At 33.6% G+C, this 22,141-nt stretch overlaps 1 protein-coding gene across 7 annotated transcripts in view; it reads left to right on the forward strand.

Moving 5' to 3' along the window:
* Window positions 1-22,141, forward strand: part of LOC131949212 (myelin transcription factor 1-like protein) — a 31,896-nt gene that overhangs the window by 6,738 nt on the left and 3,017 nt on the right. For 3 of the 7 annotated variants that reach the window (XM_059311005.1, XM_059311003.1, XM_059311004.1), the window contains exons 4-15: window positions 122-170; window positions 784-3,938; window positions 4,328-4,397; window positions 4,538-4,587; window positions 9,123-9,150; window positions 9,309-9,371; window positions 9,684-9,748; window positions 9,896-10,018; window positions 10,301-10,787; window positions 12,761-13,060; window positions 18,573-18,719; window positions 19,262-19,324. In XM_059311005.1, the coding sequence (XP_059166988.1) occupies window positions 122-170; window positions 784-3,938; window positions 4,328-4,397; window positions 4,538-4,587; window positions 9,123-9,150; window positions 9,309-9,371; window positions 9,684-9,748; window positions 9,896-10,018; window positions 10,301-10,787; window positions 12,761-13,060; window positions 18,573-18,719; window positions 19,262-19,324 (4,600 nt within the window). Of the gene's footprint in view, window positions 1-121; window positions 171-783; window positions 3,939-4,327; window positions 4,398-4,537; window positions 4,588-6,858; window positions 8,915-9,122; window positions 9,151-9,308; window positions 9,372-9,683; window positions 9,749-9,895; window positions 10,019-10,300; window positions 10,788-12,760; window positions 13,061-13,833; window positions 13,889-18,572; window positions 18,720-19,261; window positions 19,325-22,141 lie in introns of those variants that run through there. The other 4 variants (XM_059311006.1, XM_059311007.1, XM_059311009.1 and 1 more) reach the window with 4 other exon arrangements.

A 22,141-nucleotide genomic window follows, 5' to 3' on the forward strand; every position in this document is an offset into this window, starting at 1 on the left:
ACACCAATGGGAAAAGATTATAAATATTTTCGTTGAAAATTTTTAATATTTAAAAGAGGATGACTTAGTTACAAGCTCCTTTATCTTAATGCTTTAATTTTTATTTTCTTTGTTTTTCAAGTCTTAGGGCAAGAGTCTGATGTTGAGGTGGTTCTTGGTAGAAGGTCAAGGTAAACATTTTTTTTAAATGTAGCCTATTTAGGTTTCTAGATGATAAACAAAACTTTTTTTACAAGCTTTTATTTAACTTGCTTCCTCTGTCTGTCTTAATCCTGTCTAGATCGAAATCGGAGAGCAAAATTTCGGGTACTTCTAACCAATCAATTTCTTTGAAATTTGGCATGTGGGTCAAGACCCAATGAGGATGTAATCTGACATTAAATTTGACTCAATTGGATGCCTAATTAATTTTTTATGGATTGATTAAAATTTTCTGAAAGTAGTAGGCAGTCTTATCCAACAATTCTGCACTATTAACAGCCTGGGTCTCTTTCTAAATATTAGTAAAGCTATTCAACAGATAGTAAAATGACCCATGTTTTTCTTTATAGTAGTGTATAATTATATATTTAAAGAACATCATTTATTTTCTACTATTTATTATTACAGATTACATAAAAACTTGTTATTAAAACGTTTTTATGCAATTTTTTTTTATTGCTTATAAAATTGTTTTTGATAAGCTCTTTTATTTTGTTCTGTTATTGTGTTGTAAAACACTTTGTTTATTGCCTAAATTTAAGTTTTGGTACTTATAAAATTAGACTTTACTTTTCACTGTAGATCTGGTGTTAGTCCTGCTTCTAAACAAGAAAAAAGTCAACCTCAGGCAACAGCGAAAAAAGCTAAAGTTGTGACTGCTTCAACAGATTCTAAAATTGACAAGAAAAAAATCAGTGACATTTCATCACCAAAGCTACGCAGTAATACTTCAGGTACTAAGTCAACTAAAACAAATGAAGAGGCTGAACTACCACCAACAAGGAAGTCAAAAGCAGCTGAACAGTCAGTAGCAATTGTACCAGAGAGCTCTTCATCTACTCTCACTAGGAACCGTAGCAGCAGCAGGATTAGTGCTGCTGGCGTAACCCAGAAAACTGCTGAAGAGTCTAATGTCTCTACAAAAAAATCAGAACCAAAATCAACACCCAAACAAGAGCAGGGTAAAAGTCCTGCCTCTAAGAATGAGAAAAAAACAGCTACCCCTACAGTATCCTTCATTAAAAATAAAAAACCAGTTTCTGCAGAAAGTAAAATTTTACCTGAACAAGAAAGTCATGCCGAAGATGCCTCTGATGGTGAAAAGGGGATAGGCCTTAACAGAGTTTCAAGGTCTGGAACAAAGAAAGAGCAGAAAATGGTATCGCAGAAATCAGAAGAAAGCTGCGACAATAAAACACCAATTAAAAATGAACCGGTGAGATCACGACAGTCTCGATCTTCCACTCGGCAAGTACTTGATAAAAATGCAGATGAAAGTAAATCAGGTTTGCAAGATAGTAACAATGTAAAAGACACAGTTGACAATAAATCTAGACTGTCAGAACCATTACTAGGAACTAGAAACACCAGAAGCGGTCCTAAACCACTTTTAACTCCTGATGGAAAATCTGGGCAACAACAGAAGCTGCCTCAAAAAGCTTTAAAACGAACACCCCAGGCATCAGCATTGTGTGATCTTGTCCAACAAGAAAGAAAAAAGAGAAAAGAAGAACACGAATCACATGCTGCTACAGAAAAAAAAGGGCAAATCGAAATGCTGGAAGCAGTTGAATACACTGGGCAAATGGGAATTGAGAAGGATGAACATGAAAGTAAACCTACTGTTACGTTGGATTTAGAAAAAATCAATAATGATGTAAATTTGGCTGAAACAAACTGTGAATTAGATTCTTCAAACAAAACGGTGAGCATAACTGAGAAGGACATCAAAACTGAAGCAGAGACAGAAGGTTGTGAGATGTCTTTGGTTGAAAAAACAATTGATTTATCTAGTGATGGCATCGCCTCTCCTACAAACTGTTCTGATTTTGATGTTGATAAAGTTAAAACTGAAATAATTGAATCTCCTGAAACAGTTGTGGATCAAAGCTCAAGTGATTTAAAAGATGTGTTGAAAATAGAAGAGTATGAAGAATGCTCTGAGCTGATGGTTGTAGAAGACAGTTCTGTGAGTAGCATGCATGAAGGTGAGGTTAAAGTTGAACCTGAGACAGACCATCCAAAGCAAGCACATCAACACATTTTGACAGAAGCTGAAGATTATTCAGAATCACACCCAAAGATTAAAGAAATCAGCTCCATCAATGACAGCACCTTTAATGATTCTGAAAGGGATGCTAGCGTCTTACAGAGTCATGAAGCTGGTAGTAATAATGATACTGCAAATAATGAAAATGACTCTTCAGACAATGCTAAAGATAGTGAAGTTCCATGTGTTGAAAATCTGGCAAGTGATGTTAGTCCTGGCAGGAGTGACACAGATGTTTTAGCTAGTGCTACGGAAATGTCACAAGAAAATTCAGTTGCTGTGAAAGATAGCTCTTCAGGTATTGATACTCCATGTGTCATTGGCGATGAACTTTCCTCAAATGGAGAGGAAGAAAATCTTGATGGTGTAAGTAAATCTGGAGAACTAAAAGAATTAAGAAATGATAACGCTGATTTGCAAAATATTTTTGACACTGAGATCAAGCAAGAGATCAAAGATGAATGCGATTATGAGGATGTAGAGATTACATCCACACAGATGGAGTTTACCCCTGATGAAATAAAGGACGAGAAGGAAGATTTTGAGGTTGTAGCAGAGTGGAGCTCCTCTCAAAAATCTTCAACTGCTTTTATTTCTGAAGAAAGAAATGAAGAATTTTGCAGTTCTGAGGCAGAATTAGAAAGTATGGAATCTCCTGGCCAGGAAAATTTAGAAACCTCTCAAGCACAAGAAGGTGATAAAATTCTCTCAAAACATTCATTTCCTTCTAAATCAATAGTGGTAAAAGAGTATGCAGCATCTTCTGCAGCCAAGTTTTTAAACAGGAATCGTCCTTCCTTTGTTCATGGAAAAATTATTAGGTCAACAAATACATCTCAAAGTCCTTTAACAATTTTAGATGCAGATGACTCTCAGTCCCCATTGCCAGAAGTTCCAGAAAATGTTTCTGATGGCTCTACCCCACAGTCATCCTCAGATGATCAGTCTCAGATCAAGTTCCACCTAGCATCTGGCAAGACAGCTGTCATTAATGTGAAGAAACTTAGTGCCACAGATAAGGCTGATCTGAACACCATCCACATTAACAGCACCCCACTCAGTATTGGTAACATTAACAAATCTGTTTTTAACAAGTCAAATAGCTCCAGCAACCTGAAACTAACAAGTAATAAGGTGAGCTCTAATTCAAAAAACCTTGCTTCGTTTACTTTTCAAATGACTGTCACTCAGCCTGGGGGATCAGAAAGCAGTGATGCTCCTATCATCTGTTCACTGCCAATAGTGAAAACACAGGAGAAGGAAAAGGAAAAACCAAAAGCTGACAAGTCCATTGTTATTGACCCATCCAAACCACAAATGTTCAGCAAGGTTCCTGCTGGGTTAGTGTACCATTCCACCTTGACTAATCCTAAAACAAAGGAAATCATCTCAATGCTCACATCCAAGCCCTCAACCCAGACTACAACCAGCAACCCTGTTACAGCTGTTTCACTTCTAACAGGCAAGCCAACTGTAGTTTCACGATCTGTATCATCAACAACACCTACCACATCTAATACAGTATCTGTGTTGAACTCAGCATCAGTATCATCTTTGATATCAATAACTAAACCTTCAGATGCAGCTGCTAGCAATAAAAAGTTACTCTTACAAAAGTACAGCCCAGATGACATGGATGATGATGATATTTATCCAAACACAGATGGGAGCATTTTCCCTAAAAGATGTAAGAATTTTTACTTCCTTCTTGTAGTTTTGATTGACCCTCTAAAGAGTTCTCTTTTTTTTAAAGCTCATGTTTGGATACGTGTTAGCTTATAATATCTGTTTTGTGTTAAGTGATATTGTATTAAATTGTTCAATAATATTTTTCTAATTCTAAAATGTGTACTTGGTTATGAGTATACACAGTGGTGTGCTGTGTAACAAAAAGTAATTTCTAAAATTATTTCTACATTTAGCATCTTCTCTTTTAAAAGATTGCCATTGGGGTATTTGAAAGATGCACTTTCCAAAATATGGCATTTGTTTTCAATTAGCTTTTTATTTTTTTTATAAACATTTTTATAGGGAGGGTCATTTTTGTAATAAATATCCCCTCTTTTTTTCTTTCAGCAAAGGAATGTCCATGTCCTGGTTGTGATGGGCTTGGTCACATAACAGGGCTTTACACACATCACAGAAGGTAAGCAATATTGAGCACTCTAAATTCACCAATTACATATATCAATGGGAGAGAAATTAGTAAAATAATTAACCAACTTCAAAAATAATTATAGGCACTTTCTTAAAGAATGCGCTCAAGTACTTGGTTTTTTATTGCAGCATTTCAGGTTGTCCAAAAAGATCAGAAATTCCATTGGAAATGCTTGAATGTAAGTAGAAATTTATGACAATTTTTTTATACTAAGTATAAAATTCACCAAGATTTAAATTCTTATTTTCAGTGGTACCTTGAGATAAAATTAAACTCATTCTATAAAATTTAATATTGCTTGCATCTCAAAGCAGTTTTCTCCATTGAAATAAATTGAAATGCCATTTATCCGTTTCAGCCCCCAAAATCCCTATTCAGTCATTGTCATTACATGTTTTTTAATAATAGTGTATTTATACATGACAAATATTGTTTAATAACATAATAAAAGAAAATGCAAAGAAATAAACTGAACATATCTTGAAAGTGAGCCGACTTGAGCCTACGGAAAAGGCTGGTGGTGGTGTAGCCCCTAATGGAGGAGATAGGCATAGGAGCTTCAATTTGTTCTCTTATGCACTGTTTAAGCTAAGCTCTTTTTGTCACCTTAATTCCCTTTCTTTTTACACTCTTTAATGCTACACTTTATCCCTAAACTTAATGGAATATCAACAAAAATTAAACCCAAATGCTTGTATTTAGTGTTACACTTTCTCTTTAATTTCATCGCTGCTTTTCTCTTTGTTGGTCTTCGCTTTTCTGCCACACTTTTCTGTATAGGCGGTTAAAATAAACCTGTCCAAGGTGGGGTTATTTCCGCTCTTTCAAAATGTTTCAGTGTCATTTAATAGCTCCTATGCGTGATCTAGTCGGTAAACCTTATGGTTGCTAAACCGAAAAGTCTCAAGTTCGAACCCTCGGGCAGATGAGGCTCGTTAGTTGGGGACAGCCACTCTTCTAGGAGAGACAACTCCAAAATCAAACAACTGCTGCCTTGTAGTTTGTTCTTGGTTGGACAAAGCTATGGAAGCAAATCCAAAAAGAAAAGCAGGCTGAAATCGGAGTCAATAGCCTAAATGGCGCATAACCAGTTGACACGTATCCTTAATTCTGTTGGAAAGGGATCCCTTCCAACACTAAAAATTGAGAACGAAGAAGAAGAAGAAGCTCCTATGCAAAATCAGTTGCAACATATTTAGGGTGTTTCTTTTCCATGTTGTTAAACCCACTTAACAGGTAACTTGTTAGTGTGTATCTCAAATTTTGCTCATATGTCAAAGCAAATTTTAGCTCGCTCAACAGCTTGTGTCTCAAAAATCTTGTCTGGCGGGGCACTTCCCCCTGAACTAGACTGTCCTAACTCTTTTTTTTTTTAAGTGTTCTCAAGAACAAGGCTAAAAAGTTTTGTTCTCTTTATCATTTTTATTCTTTTACTTTGTGAAATGGAAATGTTGTATAAAAATTTTTATTTTACCATGACATATGACTCTTGTCAGTTTAAAACAAAATACTGTATAAAACTCTTAAAAAGCGGTAAGGGGGGGGGGGGTGGGGGTGGAATGAATGTTTGTGTCCTTCAGTTGGTCGAATGGGTATGTATAAAGGTTGTTTTTTTTTTGTGTGTTTACATTTTGGCTGACAAACCTTTATCCTATTGATGATAATGGTGTAATGCTCTTCACTGTCAGTGCCCGCTGCCTGTACAAAGTTCCTTATAAACTTATATATTTTACATCCAAACAGGAATTCTTTTAACCTTGTAAGCGACTTAGACACGGTGTGTACATAATTATGTACACAGCTTTTTTATTAGGTTATTTCATAAAAATAGATAATTGTTTAATTATGCAAAGTTTTCTTTTCCGAATATCATTACTACAACAAAATTCATCTCAGATTTTCACATTTTACTATTTTTAAATGGAATGAAAGCAAAAAACAACAGGTGAGTATTTTTATCTTAAAATTTTTTGTTGTTGTTATTAATAGTATTTTAATAAGATGTCCCATTTCATTATAAAGTTAATATTTTAGAATAATTATGTAATGTTTATACATTTTTTTAATATGTTGTCCCATTTTAGCACATAAATTTAGTAAAATAATTTTTAAATTGATTATGTACATGTTAGTACACAACGTGTCTCACTGCAGTAAATGTGTTTTTCCTTTATCTGGGTTTCATCATCACTTTTTAAAATACTTTGACGATGGTTAAAGTATGCTTTCAATAATGAATACACCTGCAATTAATCTCTAAACTTGAATAAACCAATGCCTCCATCTATTGGCCCTATTTAATGAAAAATATCTATTTTACAATATGTTGAGTTGATTTTGATCCTTAAACTAAAGCGCAATAGTTATAACTACTGTCCTAGTCTCACTACTACTTTCTTTTTAATTTTTACATTGTGTTTATTGATTGCCACAATATTTTAATTTTCAGCTCCCCAACACTTGCAGTATATGGTGGTGAATGATGTCTTACAGCATTTGGATGATTCAGAGATTGAGCTGTCTTCAGGTTCTGAGGACTCAGAAAATGAAGGTTTTAATGCTGATAAAAAATGTACAGAAAACAAGGATAATGATGAAGAGTTGGACCTCAGTCTAAACCAACAGTGTAGTGCATCTGCCAGTCAGGCACCTAAAAACTTGGATCATGCGCCAATCAAATGGAGATCACTGATTGGAGCCTTTCCCGATGGCACAGTTAACACTGCATGGCTGGACCGCTTTGATGTTGGCTATGGTTTTGATACACCAGCGCTTTATTTTTTACAATATTTCACATCTGAACTATTTGAAATATTTGCAGAGCAAACTAACAATTACCACTTTATGAAAACCGGCAAATGTTTGTCCACAAATTCCAAAGAAATACAAAAGTTTTTTGGCATGAACATTATCATGGCCAATTTAAAGTTTCCTAGAACAAGGATGTACTGGGAGAAGTCTACTCGGGTTAATGCCATAGCTGATGTTATGCCTGTGAATCGGTTCATGCTTCTAAGAAGCAACATTCACATCAATGCCGAGCGAGCTCCCCCACCCAATACTACCAATAAATTTTGGAAAGTTCAACCACTAATTGATGCCATAAGGGCTCGTTGTCTTCAGCTACCCAGAGAGGAGTTCAATGCTATTGAAGAACAGATGATTTCATTTACTGGAAAGATCCCGGCCAAGCAGTTTGATAAAGGAAAGCTAAATCCATTAGGAATTAAAAACTTCTTCATTTGTGGAAGGTCTGGAAGGGCAATTGATTTTGAACTTTACCAAGGTGCTGACAAGGGCGATTCCTCAGATAGAACCCACTTGGCGACATCCATGGTCTTAAGGCTGGTGCAAAGTATTCCATATTACAAAAATTATAAGCTCTTTTTGGGAAAATACTTTACAAGCATCAAGCTCATTCGTGAGTTAAGAGCATTGGGTATTCTGTCCCTGGGTGTGATAACAAGAAACAGGTTGATGGGATGCAACCTTAAGACAGAAAAGGAGCTCCAGGAGGAAGGCACAGGCTATGTGGATAGTAAAGTTACACCAGAAGGAGATGTCTGTTTGCTTAGATGGCTGGACAATGGTCCTGTAACATTAGCCTCTAACTTTGTCAAGGTGGGCAATGAAGGCAAAAAGTGGAGTAATGCCAAACAGGGTTATGTTTTGGATGACATGCCAAAGTGTGTCCAGATGTACAAAGAGTATGTGGGCGTGGTTGACAAAATGGACTGTTTAATATCCAGGTATAAGATACGAAGTAAAACAAAGAAATGGCCAGTCAGGATGATATTCCACTTTGTTGATTTTGCTCTGGCCAATAGTTGGCTGGAGTACAGGGATTTAGAAATAAATAACAGGCGAGGAAGGTGGTTTTTAGATTTTCTAAACTTCAGAAATGAAGTAGCAGATACCCTGATCAACTTATGCCTTATCTCACAAGCCTCCTTTCAGTCAGTAGTGATACCTGTAAATTCCTCTACTCCAAGAAGGGTAAAAGCAGCTAAAAGACCACCAGCTTATATCAGATATGATTCTGTTGGCCACTTCCCTTTCTGCGTCAAAGGATTAGATGAGCGCTGCAAATTGGAGGGTTGTTTTGGGCGTAGCCAAGTAAAATGTATGAAATGTAACTTATTTTTGTGTTGCAGTAGTGGAAAAAATTGTTTCCTCGAATTTCATGTAAAAGATTGGTAACTATGTTTATTGAATGTTAATTTTATTTTTGTTATTGTGTAAATAAAGTATTACATTTTTTCTTTTCACTGAGCCTTTGTGCCATAATTTTCTTGTCAACTTTATGTTTGTCCTGTTTCTGAGACACAGTGCAGATATAAGTACACATTCCATAATTTACATATGTATACCATGTAATCATTTAATAAATTTAAGGTTGTGTAGGATGAAGTGACCTGTTTGAAAAAAAAAGGGGCATTGGTAATCGGTATGGAGGTATAACAAAGGGTTGGTGCCCTGGGAATGGGTTTGGGTACAGACCTAACATTGCCTAGCATAACTAAAATTGTATTAGAAGTGTATTGTCGATAGCATTAGGTAGAGTGTCACTGATTTTTAGAAAAAAAGGAATTAATGTTCAATTAAGTTTTACTGTGTTATGTATTTATAAAAAGTTCAATTTCTCTACATAACATTAAAAACTTATTTTCAAAAGATAGCATTCAAATAAAAAAAACTTTTTTTTATCTCCAGCCCTACTAAGAAATGAACAAAGCCTTAGGTATGGTTAATTTTATTTTTTTTATTCTAAAGAACACTCTTTTGAGACTCCTTTGGCTGTTTTGACAAAAGAAAAAAAAATATGTTCTTTACTCAAGCATTTCTCATTCTTGCTGATTATTGACTAAATGTCTAAAATATTAACTAATTACTTTTCAGATGTCCAACCCCAGGTTGTTCTGGTAGAGGCCATATTAACAACAACAGAAGTACACACAGAAGGTAGGAAATAGTAACTGGTACTCTTTCAATACATGTAGAATTACTTAGAAAAAAATTCAGAAACCTTATTTTAAATGTTATCAATAGATTGTTATGAAATAATGCAACCTGTACAGTTTCATAAACTTGTTTTATCTTGCCTAATTAATATTTTAAAACATAATTATCATGTCATTTTTAATTTTTGAGTACATAAACACTACAAAGCTTTATAATTTGAATTAAACATGTTTTTATTTAAATCTTTTCAAAGTTTGTTTGCTAATTGTTTTAAATTGTTCACCTTTGTTAACTGTAAAATTGTTCTAATAGTTTATCAGGTTGTCCTCTTGCCGCTATGACAAAGCTGATGTCACAACCACAGCAAGGTGGGAAAGGTATGTATCTTTAGCTCCTGGGGTTGTTTTTTTTTTTACAAGACTGTTCAACAAGATGTTTTTTTTTACAAGACTGTTGAACAAGATGCTAGATAGTTCGTTACTTCATTTTTGACATTCAGAACTGTTTTTCTTGCCTCCTCAAAGCAATGCATGTGGTTGTTCTGCCCAAAAGTGATGATCCTACAAAAGCAATGATAGCTACCTGCACAGAAAAGGATCTTATCAAACTTGCTGCTAAAGAATTTACCCCAGGTACATTTTTTAAAGGTACAGATTTCCCTGGTATTCAAATTTCTACACTATATTTTTTAAAAAATTTATATTTTATTATTTATTTTTATTCACTATAGATAATTTTTACTTAATTTTTCATATTTTAATGTTAAGTAGTCGTTTAATAAAACTTTGTATTCTGACTGGAAAAATGTGCATTTTTTTTTTATTATGATGTTATTCCAGTAAATAGGATTAAAGCGGGGGGGGGGGGGGGGGGCTCACAAGCTGTATTAGCTATGTTTATTCTTAACTTTTTATCATTTAATTGATCAGGTGGGACAGATCGTGTTTTGAGGCCAATGATTTTAACTAAACAGCTTGAACCTAGGGACATCAAATCAACACCACAGCCCACACCCAGGGGGAACTTAGCAAAGGAGCTGGAAAAGTATAGCCGGCCTGAAATATCCTTTAACAACCAAGAAGGCACAAAATTTGAAATGAGAAACGCATTAGATATAAGACTAACTTCAGTTGAAGGTGCACAGAGTGAATCAAATAAGTCAAAGCCATCTCAGAGTACTACTCATCAGTCAGGCCATGCACCAGTCAGACCAAATATATTGTCTCGCAGGCCCCATATGCGCCACAAACCAAACTTGCTGAGGAACTCAATCGGATCAACGGGAAATAAAATACTTGATAGTGCAGGCTCTGTAAGAAGTTCCAGCCCAAGTTCAACATCTTCCTCATCCTGTGTATCGTTGCTGTCATCGGTCAATGGACAGAAAGTAGGGCCATCTGAAGCAGCTGAGAACGGGTAGGTTCGCTATATCTTTGTTATTTGTTAGCTAAATTACTTTACATAATTGTTTACAAATTTTACTTCTGTTCATTTTCCCATTTGTTAAACTTTAATAAATGTATTTTAAGGTGAAATATTGATTTGAAGTGATTAACATTTTCTCCATTTACAAATGAAGTTGATCTTTTATGAAATTTATACAACAGATAATGCTGTTCAGGAAAAACCTTTTGGTCTTTGATAAAAATTAATGTAATAACAAAAACCACAGTTTATAGAGGAATTAATTGTATGCTGTATGAATTCTTTTGTTTGATTTTTAAATGCAAATGTAACCTTTATTTTTCTTGAGGATAATTCTAAAATTCCCTTTCTAAAATATATAAGTGTGCAGCGTACACTTTTATTAATGATAATTATTGATCATTTCTATTTCCTGTATTGATAAACTTAAGATTTTTTCAATGTAAATCAAGTTGTTTACTTTTACATGTTTGTTTAGTATAAGACAACTTGATGAGACACTAGCTTGCAATTGGGCCTTTACTTTCATTTAGTGTGCAAGTCATAAAATTGCTAAAATGATAGTAATAATTTCTTCACATATTATTCATAAGTACAGTTACTTAATACTTAAAATACATAGTGAATGTGAAAAGTAATATTCCTGTATGAATCTACCTCTGGGTGTTAAATGTTTGCTTCATTGATTTTTCTTCGCTATACCTTTACTAATGACAAAATTTGTATTATTTTACTACTTTCATTTAAAACAAAATTGTATTTTGAAAGTTTCAAGATATAAAATAAAAATATTTACTTTTAATCATCTTTAACATATTATGTTGGATTTGATTATTTTTGTTTAGTTATTTTGGTTATTTGTTATGTACTTGAATGAAAAATATATCAAGAATGCAAGCAAAGATGTAAAAATAAAATGGAATCTTACTTAGGCAGGCTTTTTTTTTGGTTTATTAAAGTAATAGAAATGAAATTTAGTGTACCAAAGACTTTGAAGATGAGAAGCAATAATTCATTCACTCCAATACTTTTTGTCCATATCACTAAAATATTTTGTGTATTTTTGCAAATGTAGAATCAAATTGAAATGTTCATTTTGTTTTTACAATTAATTTTTGAAAATAAAAAATTTCATTGATCTGATATATTTTAACCCTTTGTGTTCAAGTATACATTACATTTGTTGTTAAAAATATTTTAGGTATGTTCTACAGTTGTTTTTATTATAATCTGTGACTTATACTGGGTTATTGAATAACTTTTATACTCTTTCAATTATAATTATTTTCCTATGAAAGCTGAATTGTAGATATTTTTTCTAAGATAGTCTTAATTGTAAAAAATGTATTTCCATTACTTTAAAATTCAAATGAAATTTAAAACATGTATGTTATCATTATAGTCATAAAATTACATTTATTTTGTTATTTTAATTATCGTAAACTAAGATTTGCTACATATTACTAATTGTAAAAGAAAATTGAAATAAAATTACTATGTTTAATAAAAAAAAAACATTTTAACCATAAGTGTTATTTTTATTATTGTACTGCAAGTTTTTTTAATCGAAACTAATTAAATTATCACTTACATGCTGAATAGTGAGGATCACTGATAACACGAGAGATGCTACTACATCTGGTGCCAAGTGTTTTAATAATCTATTTAACCATGGAAAATACCTTAAGAGCTTTTTATTTTTAGTAACAAACTTTGTAGTTAAAACCACCAGAGTATATTGTGAGATTGATGTCTGTTATATTTCAGTTCTCTGAAAAGGTTTCTTGAATATATTTATATGCTAACATAGACCTTTTGTTGTCTTGCTAGATGGTGATTGAGTCTGCCTGTACTTGTAATTTTATTTATCATTGTGGTTCATAGTTAAATCTTGAACTAATACTGTTGTGGGAATGTTCTAACTAGCATGCATTGCTTTCTATTTTGTTGCTGTCCTGCCCTAGGTCAAACATAAGCAGTGATGAAGATGAAGATATTGATAATTCAAGTATCATCAGCGGTGGCCAACTGTCCAGTCGTTGCCCTTCCCCTTGTGCTAGTCCTAAGTCGTCTCCTTCTCCAAGCCAACTGTTTGATTACATGGGACCTCGTTTAGCCTCCAGGCAGAAGTCTGAAGCCACCTGTCCCACCCCAGGGTGCGATGGCTCAGGCCATGTTACTGGCAACTACACTTCTCACCGTAGCCTGTCAGGCTGTCCTTTGGCAGACAGAGCTACTGTACAGGCTAACCAGGTGGAACAAAAGTGAGTTTGCCGTCATATTTGTGGCTGTTCTTTATTGTCAATTCTGCTGCTTCTTTTTAAGTTTATTTGGCCTTATTTGGATTTTTCTTGTGTTTACTTCACTGCTTGCTGTTGACCTATTGGTGTTGTGGGCTTATTTTGAGTTGCATTTTCATTTTGAAACACATAGTCTTCAACATTCTAAATTACTCAAATTTTGTTTGAAAAAAATAATTTTGCATGGATCTGTTCTTTTGCTGAGGTCAGCATTTTTCTGGTAGCTCTTTGTTAGACATTCCCCAACTCTTCAAGTACTAAAACCAGTAAAAGACTAAGTTCTCTCAAAATTTCTGTTTTAAAAAGTGTAATCTCATTAGTAGAGACACAAAAATGAAAAACTTGACAAGTTGTTGTCTGGGATATGTAACTAACTTCAGCTTACTCTTTATCATAGCAATTTAAAAGTACATAATTGTTATGGCTAATACAGAACAAAATATCGTACCTTTCACAGTGCATATAATAAATCCTGTACTGGCGAAAACTCTTTAGAATAAAAATATTTAAATAGCATCTGATACACAGGTTGTTACCAATGTGAGGACCAGATTAAATTAATTTCCTCAAAGAGTTTAGGGCCTTAGTGTAACAGCTAGACTAATATAATTAAGAGATTTCTTTACATGGAGCGAAATAGTGAAAATTGCTTGACTATTAGTTAGAACACAATATTAAGCGATTGACTTAGATTGAACAACACTTTATCTCGTTGACATGACACCTGGATGAAATAGGTAACAGATCAACCTAATCAAGCAGGTCAACCAACCAATATATTAGAATCAAGGTAAACATTTCTGTTAATTTTTTTTACGTTTTTATTTTTATTTATGCTTTACATGTTGTTACTTTTTTAAATTTTTGTAGTGAAGCATTTGATTGGGTTATCTTTATCATTTATATATTAATGTCAGTTTTATAATAATTTAATAGTCCTAGAAGAACTAAGGTTCTCAGTTCATTTATTTTTTTCAACCATTTACTTCTACTGTACTTATCTAATAATGTGTATTAAACAAAGATTTAGATAATAATTTACTTGTCCTTAAAATAAAATGTTAAGAAACCATTCTCAAATCCAATTATTTTGTTTACAAAGTGTAATGATGCAGGATTGCACACAGTGTTCTTGGACATAAAGTGGGGTTGGGATCATGTTTGCCATATGTAGGTGATTCAGACTACCATAAATAGATCATGGATCATTACTTACACCTGTCCTTATATACATAATGTGTCACAAATCATTTTGATAAATTTGCTAGCTGATAAGTTTCAGATTCTACATCAATTGTAATGAGTTGGCTAAAAAAAATCTTGTCAGCAGTTGATTTTCCCTAGATGTATATTTAAAAAAAGTCCAATATTTAATTCTTGACCCCACCCCCTCATTTGGAATTCTTTGACATAGAACAGTGGTTCCCAACCTTTTTGGAGTGGCGACCCCCTTTTATAAAAATTAAGTGACCCGCGACCCCCATAGAATTAAAAAGCCGAAATTAGTATGGAAATTAATAAGCACTAAAATAAGATTTTCTAGTAGACTTTCAATATGAACTACTCTTAATAACTGTTTTAATACCATGAGTAAAAGTGCACACTATTCACTAAACATTCGCGGTTAATTTTTTTTTAAAGTATTTTTTTTGTTAACGCCAACCTATGTCATTATCATTATCTTAATTTTGTTTTTAATCGAAAAATAGTGTTGAAAATCTATTCTCGAAAAGTCAATAAATTTTACGATTGGGTATGAATGGTGAATACTACACCAAAATTGAGTGTGCAGTTTTTTATCTTACGCGGAATCATTCTACAAATCAAAGAATTCATCTTGTAATTCATCGTGAATGCTGGAAACATCGAGGGAAGAAGAGAATGAATGATGCGTCAATGCAGATTCTTTTTTTTTCCAGCTCAGAGAAATAGCACTGCAGTTCGTTTTCACTTGATTCAAGATGCCCAGAAATTTCTTCTTTTAAAATTTTAATTATCTCACAATTAGATTCATCTACCACACTGCAGAGTTTCTCAAATTTACAATATTTCCAAGATTTATTTTCTTCGCCGATTTTGCAGCTTTAATAAAAATGCCCCGAGATAATCATGGAAAGTGATAATATTCGTTCATAAGGATAATATTCGAACACATCTGCTAGGTATGATACTCTCTCCAACCACTCTATATCGTTTTAAGTATATCAAAAGGTCTTGTTTCCTTTGCATTTCCAAGAACAATTTGATTTCAGATTTCAATTCAAAAACACGATTCACAACAATTCATTTGACAGCCAGCGCAATGTAGTGTAGAAGAGCAGAACCTCGTGATCTTTATTCAGGTCTTTGCTCAGTTCTTTGAAGGCTCCAGATTTTATATAATTTACCACTTGTACTAGCAATGGAGTCTTGATAGCGATTGGTGAGGGCAGTGGATAGGGAGCTAAATCTTTTCTGCTTTCTGAAAGCCCGATTTGACCTAAACATAGATGGTGCACCATCCCTAAAAACCCTCACAGCCGTTTTAAACCATTTTAATCATCCAATTTAAAAAACGTATTTATTTTCTCCATGCTATCTTCACAAAAGAGAAACTCTTCTTTGCTATCATCTGAATGAATATAGACAAAGACCAGCAACTGCGAACACGAACTCACGTCTGTTGATTTATCAACTTGAAAAGCAAACAATGGTGAAAGCTTAATTTAAATAAAAATGTTTTATTTAACATCTACGGACATGTAAGAATTAACTTCACCATCTTCAACATGCAGCGTTTGATGAGATTTTCTCCTATTGTGTTTTTTTTTTGCTAGGCATTTTCTGTCGCAACTTCATGTAATGCTTGCACTAATGCTGTGTTTCTTTGGTGAAAACTTCCTGTTCGATCAAGTCTCTTACGTTTGCAACTAGCTTCATATCGACGAAATAACTCCATATCTTTTTTGGTGTGTTTCGAATGACGCGTCTCATATGACGTTTTAGTTTTGAAGATTTCATAAACTCGTGACTGAGAACAACTTTGTACAGTACGCTTTACTTCTTCTCTATTCCCTTTCCAGTTATGTTAGTAAATCCGAATTTCAAAAATTCTTCTAAATATTTATGTTTTGTTTCAAATTACTAAGGTTTAGTATACCAGTTGGCGACCCCCCAGAAAGCCCTTCGTGACCCCCAGGGGGGTCGCGACCCCCAGGTTGGGAACCCGTGACCTAGAAGAATGTCCTGAATATATAAAGTGTTTAAACAAAAGTATTCAGTAAATTTGTGTTGAGCTTGAGGTAAAAAGTCTTGTGTGTTAAATTAATTTGTGTTGCGAAAAAAGTAAAGCTCCCCTTTCAGACTTAAAGATCCATAGGGCAGATAATGAAGAGTTCATATGTTTCTTGATCTCAACATATGAAGGGATGGTGTAGTCAGCACTATGCCCGGCTGACTTTACTTTCCCCAACATGAGTCAGGTACCCAGAGCTGGGTGGACTTAGGGATGTCTGATAGTCCTGAGTTTAGACCGAATAGTCTACTGTGTTATATATGTTGTGGTTGAGGTAAGAAGCCTAGTGTGTTATATATGTAAGTGTTGTAGTTGAGGTAAAAAGTCTAGTGTTATATGTAAGTGTTGTAGTTGAGGTAAAAAGTCTAGTGTGTTATATATGTAAGTGTTGTGGTTGAGGTAAAAAGTCTAGTGTGTTATATATGTAAGTGTTGTAGTTGAGGTAAGAAGCCTAGTGTGTTATATATGTAAGTGTTGTAGTTGAGGTAAAAAGTCTAGTGTGTTATATATGTTCTTGTTGTGGTTGAGGTAAAAAGTCTAGTGTGTTATATATGTAAGTGTTGTAGTTGAGGTAAGAAGTCTAGTGTATTATATATGTAAGTGTTGTGGTTGAGATAAGAAGTCTAGTGTGTTATATATGTAAGTGTTGTAGTTGAGGTAAAAAGTCTAGTGTGTTATATATGTAAGTGTTGTAGTTGAGGTAAAAAGTCTAGTGTGTTATATATGTAAGTGTTGTAGTTGAGGTAAAAAGTCTAGTGTGTTATATATGTAAGTGTTGTAGTTGAGGTAAGAAGTCTAGTGTGTTATATATGTAAGTGTTGTAGTTGAGGTAAAAAGTCTAGTGTGTTATATATGTTCTTGTTGTGGTTGAGGTAAAAAGTCTAGTGTGTTATATATGTAAGTGTTGTAGTTGAGGTAAAAAGTCTAGTGTGTTATATATGTAAGTGTTGTAGTTGAGGTAAAAAGTCTAGTGTTATATGTAAGTGTTGTGGTTGAGGTAAGAAGTCTAGTGTTATATGTAAGTGTTGTGGTTGAGGTAAAAAGTCTAGTGTGTTATATATGTAAGTGTTGTAGTTGAGGTAAAAAGTCTAGTGTGTTATATATGTAAGTGTTGTAGTTGAGGTAAAAAGTCTAGTGTTATATGTAAGTGTTGTGGTTGAGGTAAGAAGTCTAGTGTGTTATATATGTAAGTGTTGTGGTTGAGGTAAAAAGTCTAGTGTGTTATATATGTTCTTGTTGTGGTTGAGGTAAAAAGTCTAGTGTGTTATATATGTAAGTGTTGTAGTTGAGGTAAGAAGCCTAGTGTGTTATATATGTAAGTGTTGTAGTTGAGGTAAGAAGCCTAGTGTGTTATATATGTAAGTGTTGTAGTTGAGGTAAAAAGTCTAGTGTGTTATATATGTAAGTGTTGTAGTTGAGGTAAAAAGTCTAGTGTGTTATATATGTAAGTGTTGTAGTTGAGGTAAAAAGTCTAGTGTGTTATATATGTAAGTGTTGTAGTTGAGGTAAAAAGTCTAGTGTGTTATATATGTAAGTGTTGTAGTTGAGGTAAAAAGTCTAGTGTGTTATATATGTAAGTGTTGTAGTTGAGGTAAGAAGCCTAGTGTGTTATATATGTAAGTGTTGTAGTTGAGGTAAGAAGTCTAGTGTGTTATATATGTTCTTGTTGTGGTTGAGGTAAAAAGTCTAGTGTGTTATATATGTAAGTGTTGTAGTTGAGGTAAAAAGTCTAGTGTTATATGTAAGTGTTGTGGTTGAGGTAAGAAGTCTAGTGTGTTATATATGTTCTTGTTGTGGTTGAGGTAAAAAGTCTAGTGTGTTATATATGTAAGTGTTGTAGTTGAGGTAAAAAGTCTAGTGTGTTATATATGTAAGTGTTGTAGTTGAGGTAAAAAGTCTAGTGTGTTATATATGTAAGTGTTGTGGTTGAAGTAAAAAGTCTAGTGTTATATGTAAGTGTTGTGGTTGAGGTAAGAAGTCTAGTGTGTTATATATGTAAGTGTTGTAGTTGAGGTAAGAAGTCTAGTGTGTTATATATGTTCTTGTTGTGGTTGAGGTAAAAAGTCTAGTGTGTTATATATGTAAGTGTTGTAGTTGAGGTAAAAAGTCTAGTGTTATATGTAAGTGTTGTAGTTGAGGTAAAAAGTCTAGTGTTATATGTAAGTGTTGTGGTTGAGGTAAGAAGTCTAGTGTATTAAACAGGTGCCCCACTCCAGGCTGTGATGGTTCTGGCCATGTAACAGGCAACTATGCCTCACACCGAAGCCTCTCTGGTTGTCCCCGAGCAGCCAAAATAAAGAAAATACTGATGAAAGAGGGTGAAAGGAAAGAAGCTGAGGACCCACTACGGTAAGATAAATCATCTATTCATATCTTTTTATTTGTAGCTATTGCTTGGGTCTTTAAAAAATAGCAGTGTTTCTTCCAGACTTTTTTCTCTGGGGGGGCACTTGAAATCTTCGGGGGGGGCGGTAAACTTTCTTCGGGGGGGCGGACACTGTTAAAAGTATATATTTTCTATATAAATTATATAAATTTCATTTCGTTCGGGGGGGCGGTAAAAATTTTTCGGGGGGGGAAGAGATGCCTGGAAGAAACTCTGAAAAATAGTATAAATGTTTAGGTTGGTAATTATGAATCAATCTTGTAAATATTCAAATTTGCTAAATATTTTCATAACCTATCCCAGATTACTTTAAAAATATCAACCTATTCTATTTTTTTTTATTCACTAAATTTCTTTATCACAACTAACCGTGACAGTTTTTTTTTTAAAAATAATTTATAGATTGTAATCGCAAATACTCTTGAGTGGCCACATATTGATTAAGCTGTAGCATTAGGTAATGCTGTCTATAGATTGCTGAATACTAATACTACTTAATCTAAAGCTGCCCTGTCCCAGGATGTGATGGATCAGGTCATGTGACTGGAAAATACCTGTCACATCGGAGGTATTTTCATACATTTCATGTGCATGAGTGTAAAACATGTAATAAGATTTCATTCTGGATTGTTTTTTTTTTTTGTTTTTTTTAAACTCTCTTGAAATACAAAAACTTGTACAGCAGTAAGTTTTTTCTGGCCTGGTATTATATTTCAAATAATAAAAGACATGTGGAGTTCTGGTTTAGAAAAAAACAAATTACATTTATGGCAGCATTGGAGTTGTTACTTAGAGACAGAATATTTCTAGGTAGTATTTATTGTAGCACTCCTAGATTTCTATGTATGCAGTCCCTTATAACCCTGTTCTACATAAGTAGGTTGTGTAACTATTGTCATTGTGCAGGATTGTTGGTAGTACAGCTTATAACCCTAGTCTACATATTTACATAAGAAGGTAGCTTAATTAAGCATTGTCATACATCTATGAATGGATTAGTATTACAGCTGGATTTCTATGTACACAGTCCCTTATAACCCTAGTCTAAATAAGTAGGTAATTCAATTAAGCATTTTCATACATCTATTGATGGATTGATAGATAGGTACCCAATCCCTTATAATCCTGGCTATCAAAAGAATTGTTGTACCATTTTTATCTGTTCCTGTAAATGTGTTCAGTGTTTGTGTTAACAAGGGGTTGGATGCTTTTAATGTGTTTGTTTTGTGTAGACTTACTGAAAGTTTTTTAAGAAAGCTTCAGTGATGTGTGTTTTACTTGCCAAACTTGTGGGAGACAACAGTTGTGTAAAGACAGGTGGAGCATCAGAGTTTATTCAGTTTGTAGAATGGATCACCTCTACTTCCCAAATGTTGATGTCATGAACTGTGCACAAGACAATTTTACTCACTCTGATGCTGTAGACCTTTTCAGAAGCCTTATTTTTTCTATCTTGGAGGGGGGGGGGGGTTTAATATACATAATGTATATTTGTCTCATTTCATTACATCTGATCCACGTTTTTATGCCCAAACAAATTGATTTAAGCAATTTATAGTCTGATGTTATAACACAATTGCTGAAGCAAATATTCATACATCCAATTTGTGTAGAAGATTTCATATTAGGGTAGATTGTGAAGGGGGAATTTATGCCATGTATTTTATGCCATGTATAAAACCAAATGTTAAAAACAATAGATAAATAATAGAGTTTTCATGATCTCATTGTGCGCTGACAAGTTATTTTTGCTTTATCTGTTGTCCTGAGGCTTTTGGTTTACTTCTTAAGCTTGATAAATTACTTTGGTTGGTTGCTGCTGGGAAATAAAATCTATTTACTGCTGATGGTGCAGTAATAGGTTCTGACATATTTTTTACCATATTGAATGTGAACGTTTGGTTTGAAGGTTGGTTTTTTTAGTGGAATTTGTAAATCTGTGGGGAAAATGTGGTTAATAGTTTTGATTTTGTAAAATATTTTAAATTCATCATTGATACACATGCTTACAGTTTCTTAATTAACTTTCTTTAGTTGTGACTACTTTTTAATAACATGATAAATGCCAAACTTTAATTTGTAATATTTATAAGCATATTATTTTTTTTTAAATTAATTAATGCATAAAAACTGAAATTGTTGCTCCCATAATAAAGTTAACAAAGTATTTGGTGTAGGGGGGAACAATACTTCTGTTACGTTTTTTGTTTTTTATTTTGTTCTATACCTGTAGTCTTTGACTTTTCATTACCCCTGGTATATTAATATTAATCCTCCATTACCCACTCAAATGTTTATGGCTTCCAAAATGCATCAAGAAAATCATTTTTTTTTAAATGTCCATGGAATTTGATAGTGCCTTTATTATTGACAAAATGTATTTTTAAAAAGCCTAAACATGATGTGATGCTATATCTTGAATGTTTACAAGAAACTTCAGATTTGTAGAATTATAGTCTTATCACCAAAACAGACTGGTGATAACCCAGCGTAACATGTTGAAGCATGGTTTTCACATTTTTTATACTTGTCATGTCTTTGAGTATAGAAATAGTATGACATGTCTCTTCACTGACTGTTCAGCATTCAGTATGGACAATTCCTGTTTGTGTCATGTTCATTTGGGTAGGCCACCTTCATACATCTGGAACTCATTAAGTAATAAATTTGTTTGTCTGTTCAAAGTATTATCTAGAAACAGGTGAATACTTCATCAGCCTTCTGATCCCAAAGGGCATTTTTTACATGCTTTATCTAGACTGATAATACAAGGAACTGCTTGTCTTGACAAATTACTTGCTTGACTTCATCCTGTGTGGAGCAAATAGCAGGATAGCTGCAACATTCCTGTTTTCATGCACAATCTAACTAAACAATCACAAACACATCTTGGTTTTCAAGAGCATTAGTGTGTTTCCTGGGGTTTTTCTTTTATAGCTTGTTCACGACAGAGCTTTTGCTCTAAGATATTGCCAAAGTTGGATCAGCTGATGAGTGGGGTTTTTTTTTTAAAATTATAAACAATGCCCTGACATAAACCTTTTCAACAACAGAAGTATTGGTCTTCAGACAGATTTCTCAAAGTTAAGGATTTACATATCTTTAAGTTATTATGTAAAACTTACACACCTGTGTTCATCAGTTTTCTTCTTTATCTGCATGCATAATATCAGATGTGAATACGAAAATCTGTATAGCTTGATATCATATTTTGACAATATGTTGTCCATCTAATAATACTGATAATTTTGGTTAAAATCATGTTTTTTAACCTTTTCAACTTGCCCTTCATTTATAAAAAAAAAAAAAATAAACAATGAAAATTTGTCTCACTCATGTGAACCAAACAATTTTTTTAATATCCCATCTTCCTTATTGTAACGTT

The sequence above is a fragment of the Physella acuta genome, unplaced genomic scaffold (assembly GCF_028476545.2).
Source record: "Physella acuta isolate Inbredline_101_S28 unplaced genomic scaffold, ASM2847654v3 ptg000677l, whole genome shotgun sequence".
Classification (NCBI taxonomy): domain Eukaryota; kingdom Metazoa; phylum Mollusca; class Gastropoda; family Physidae; genus Physella; species Physella acuta.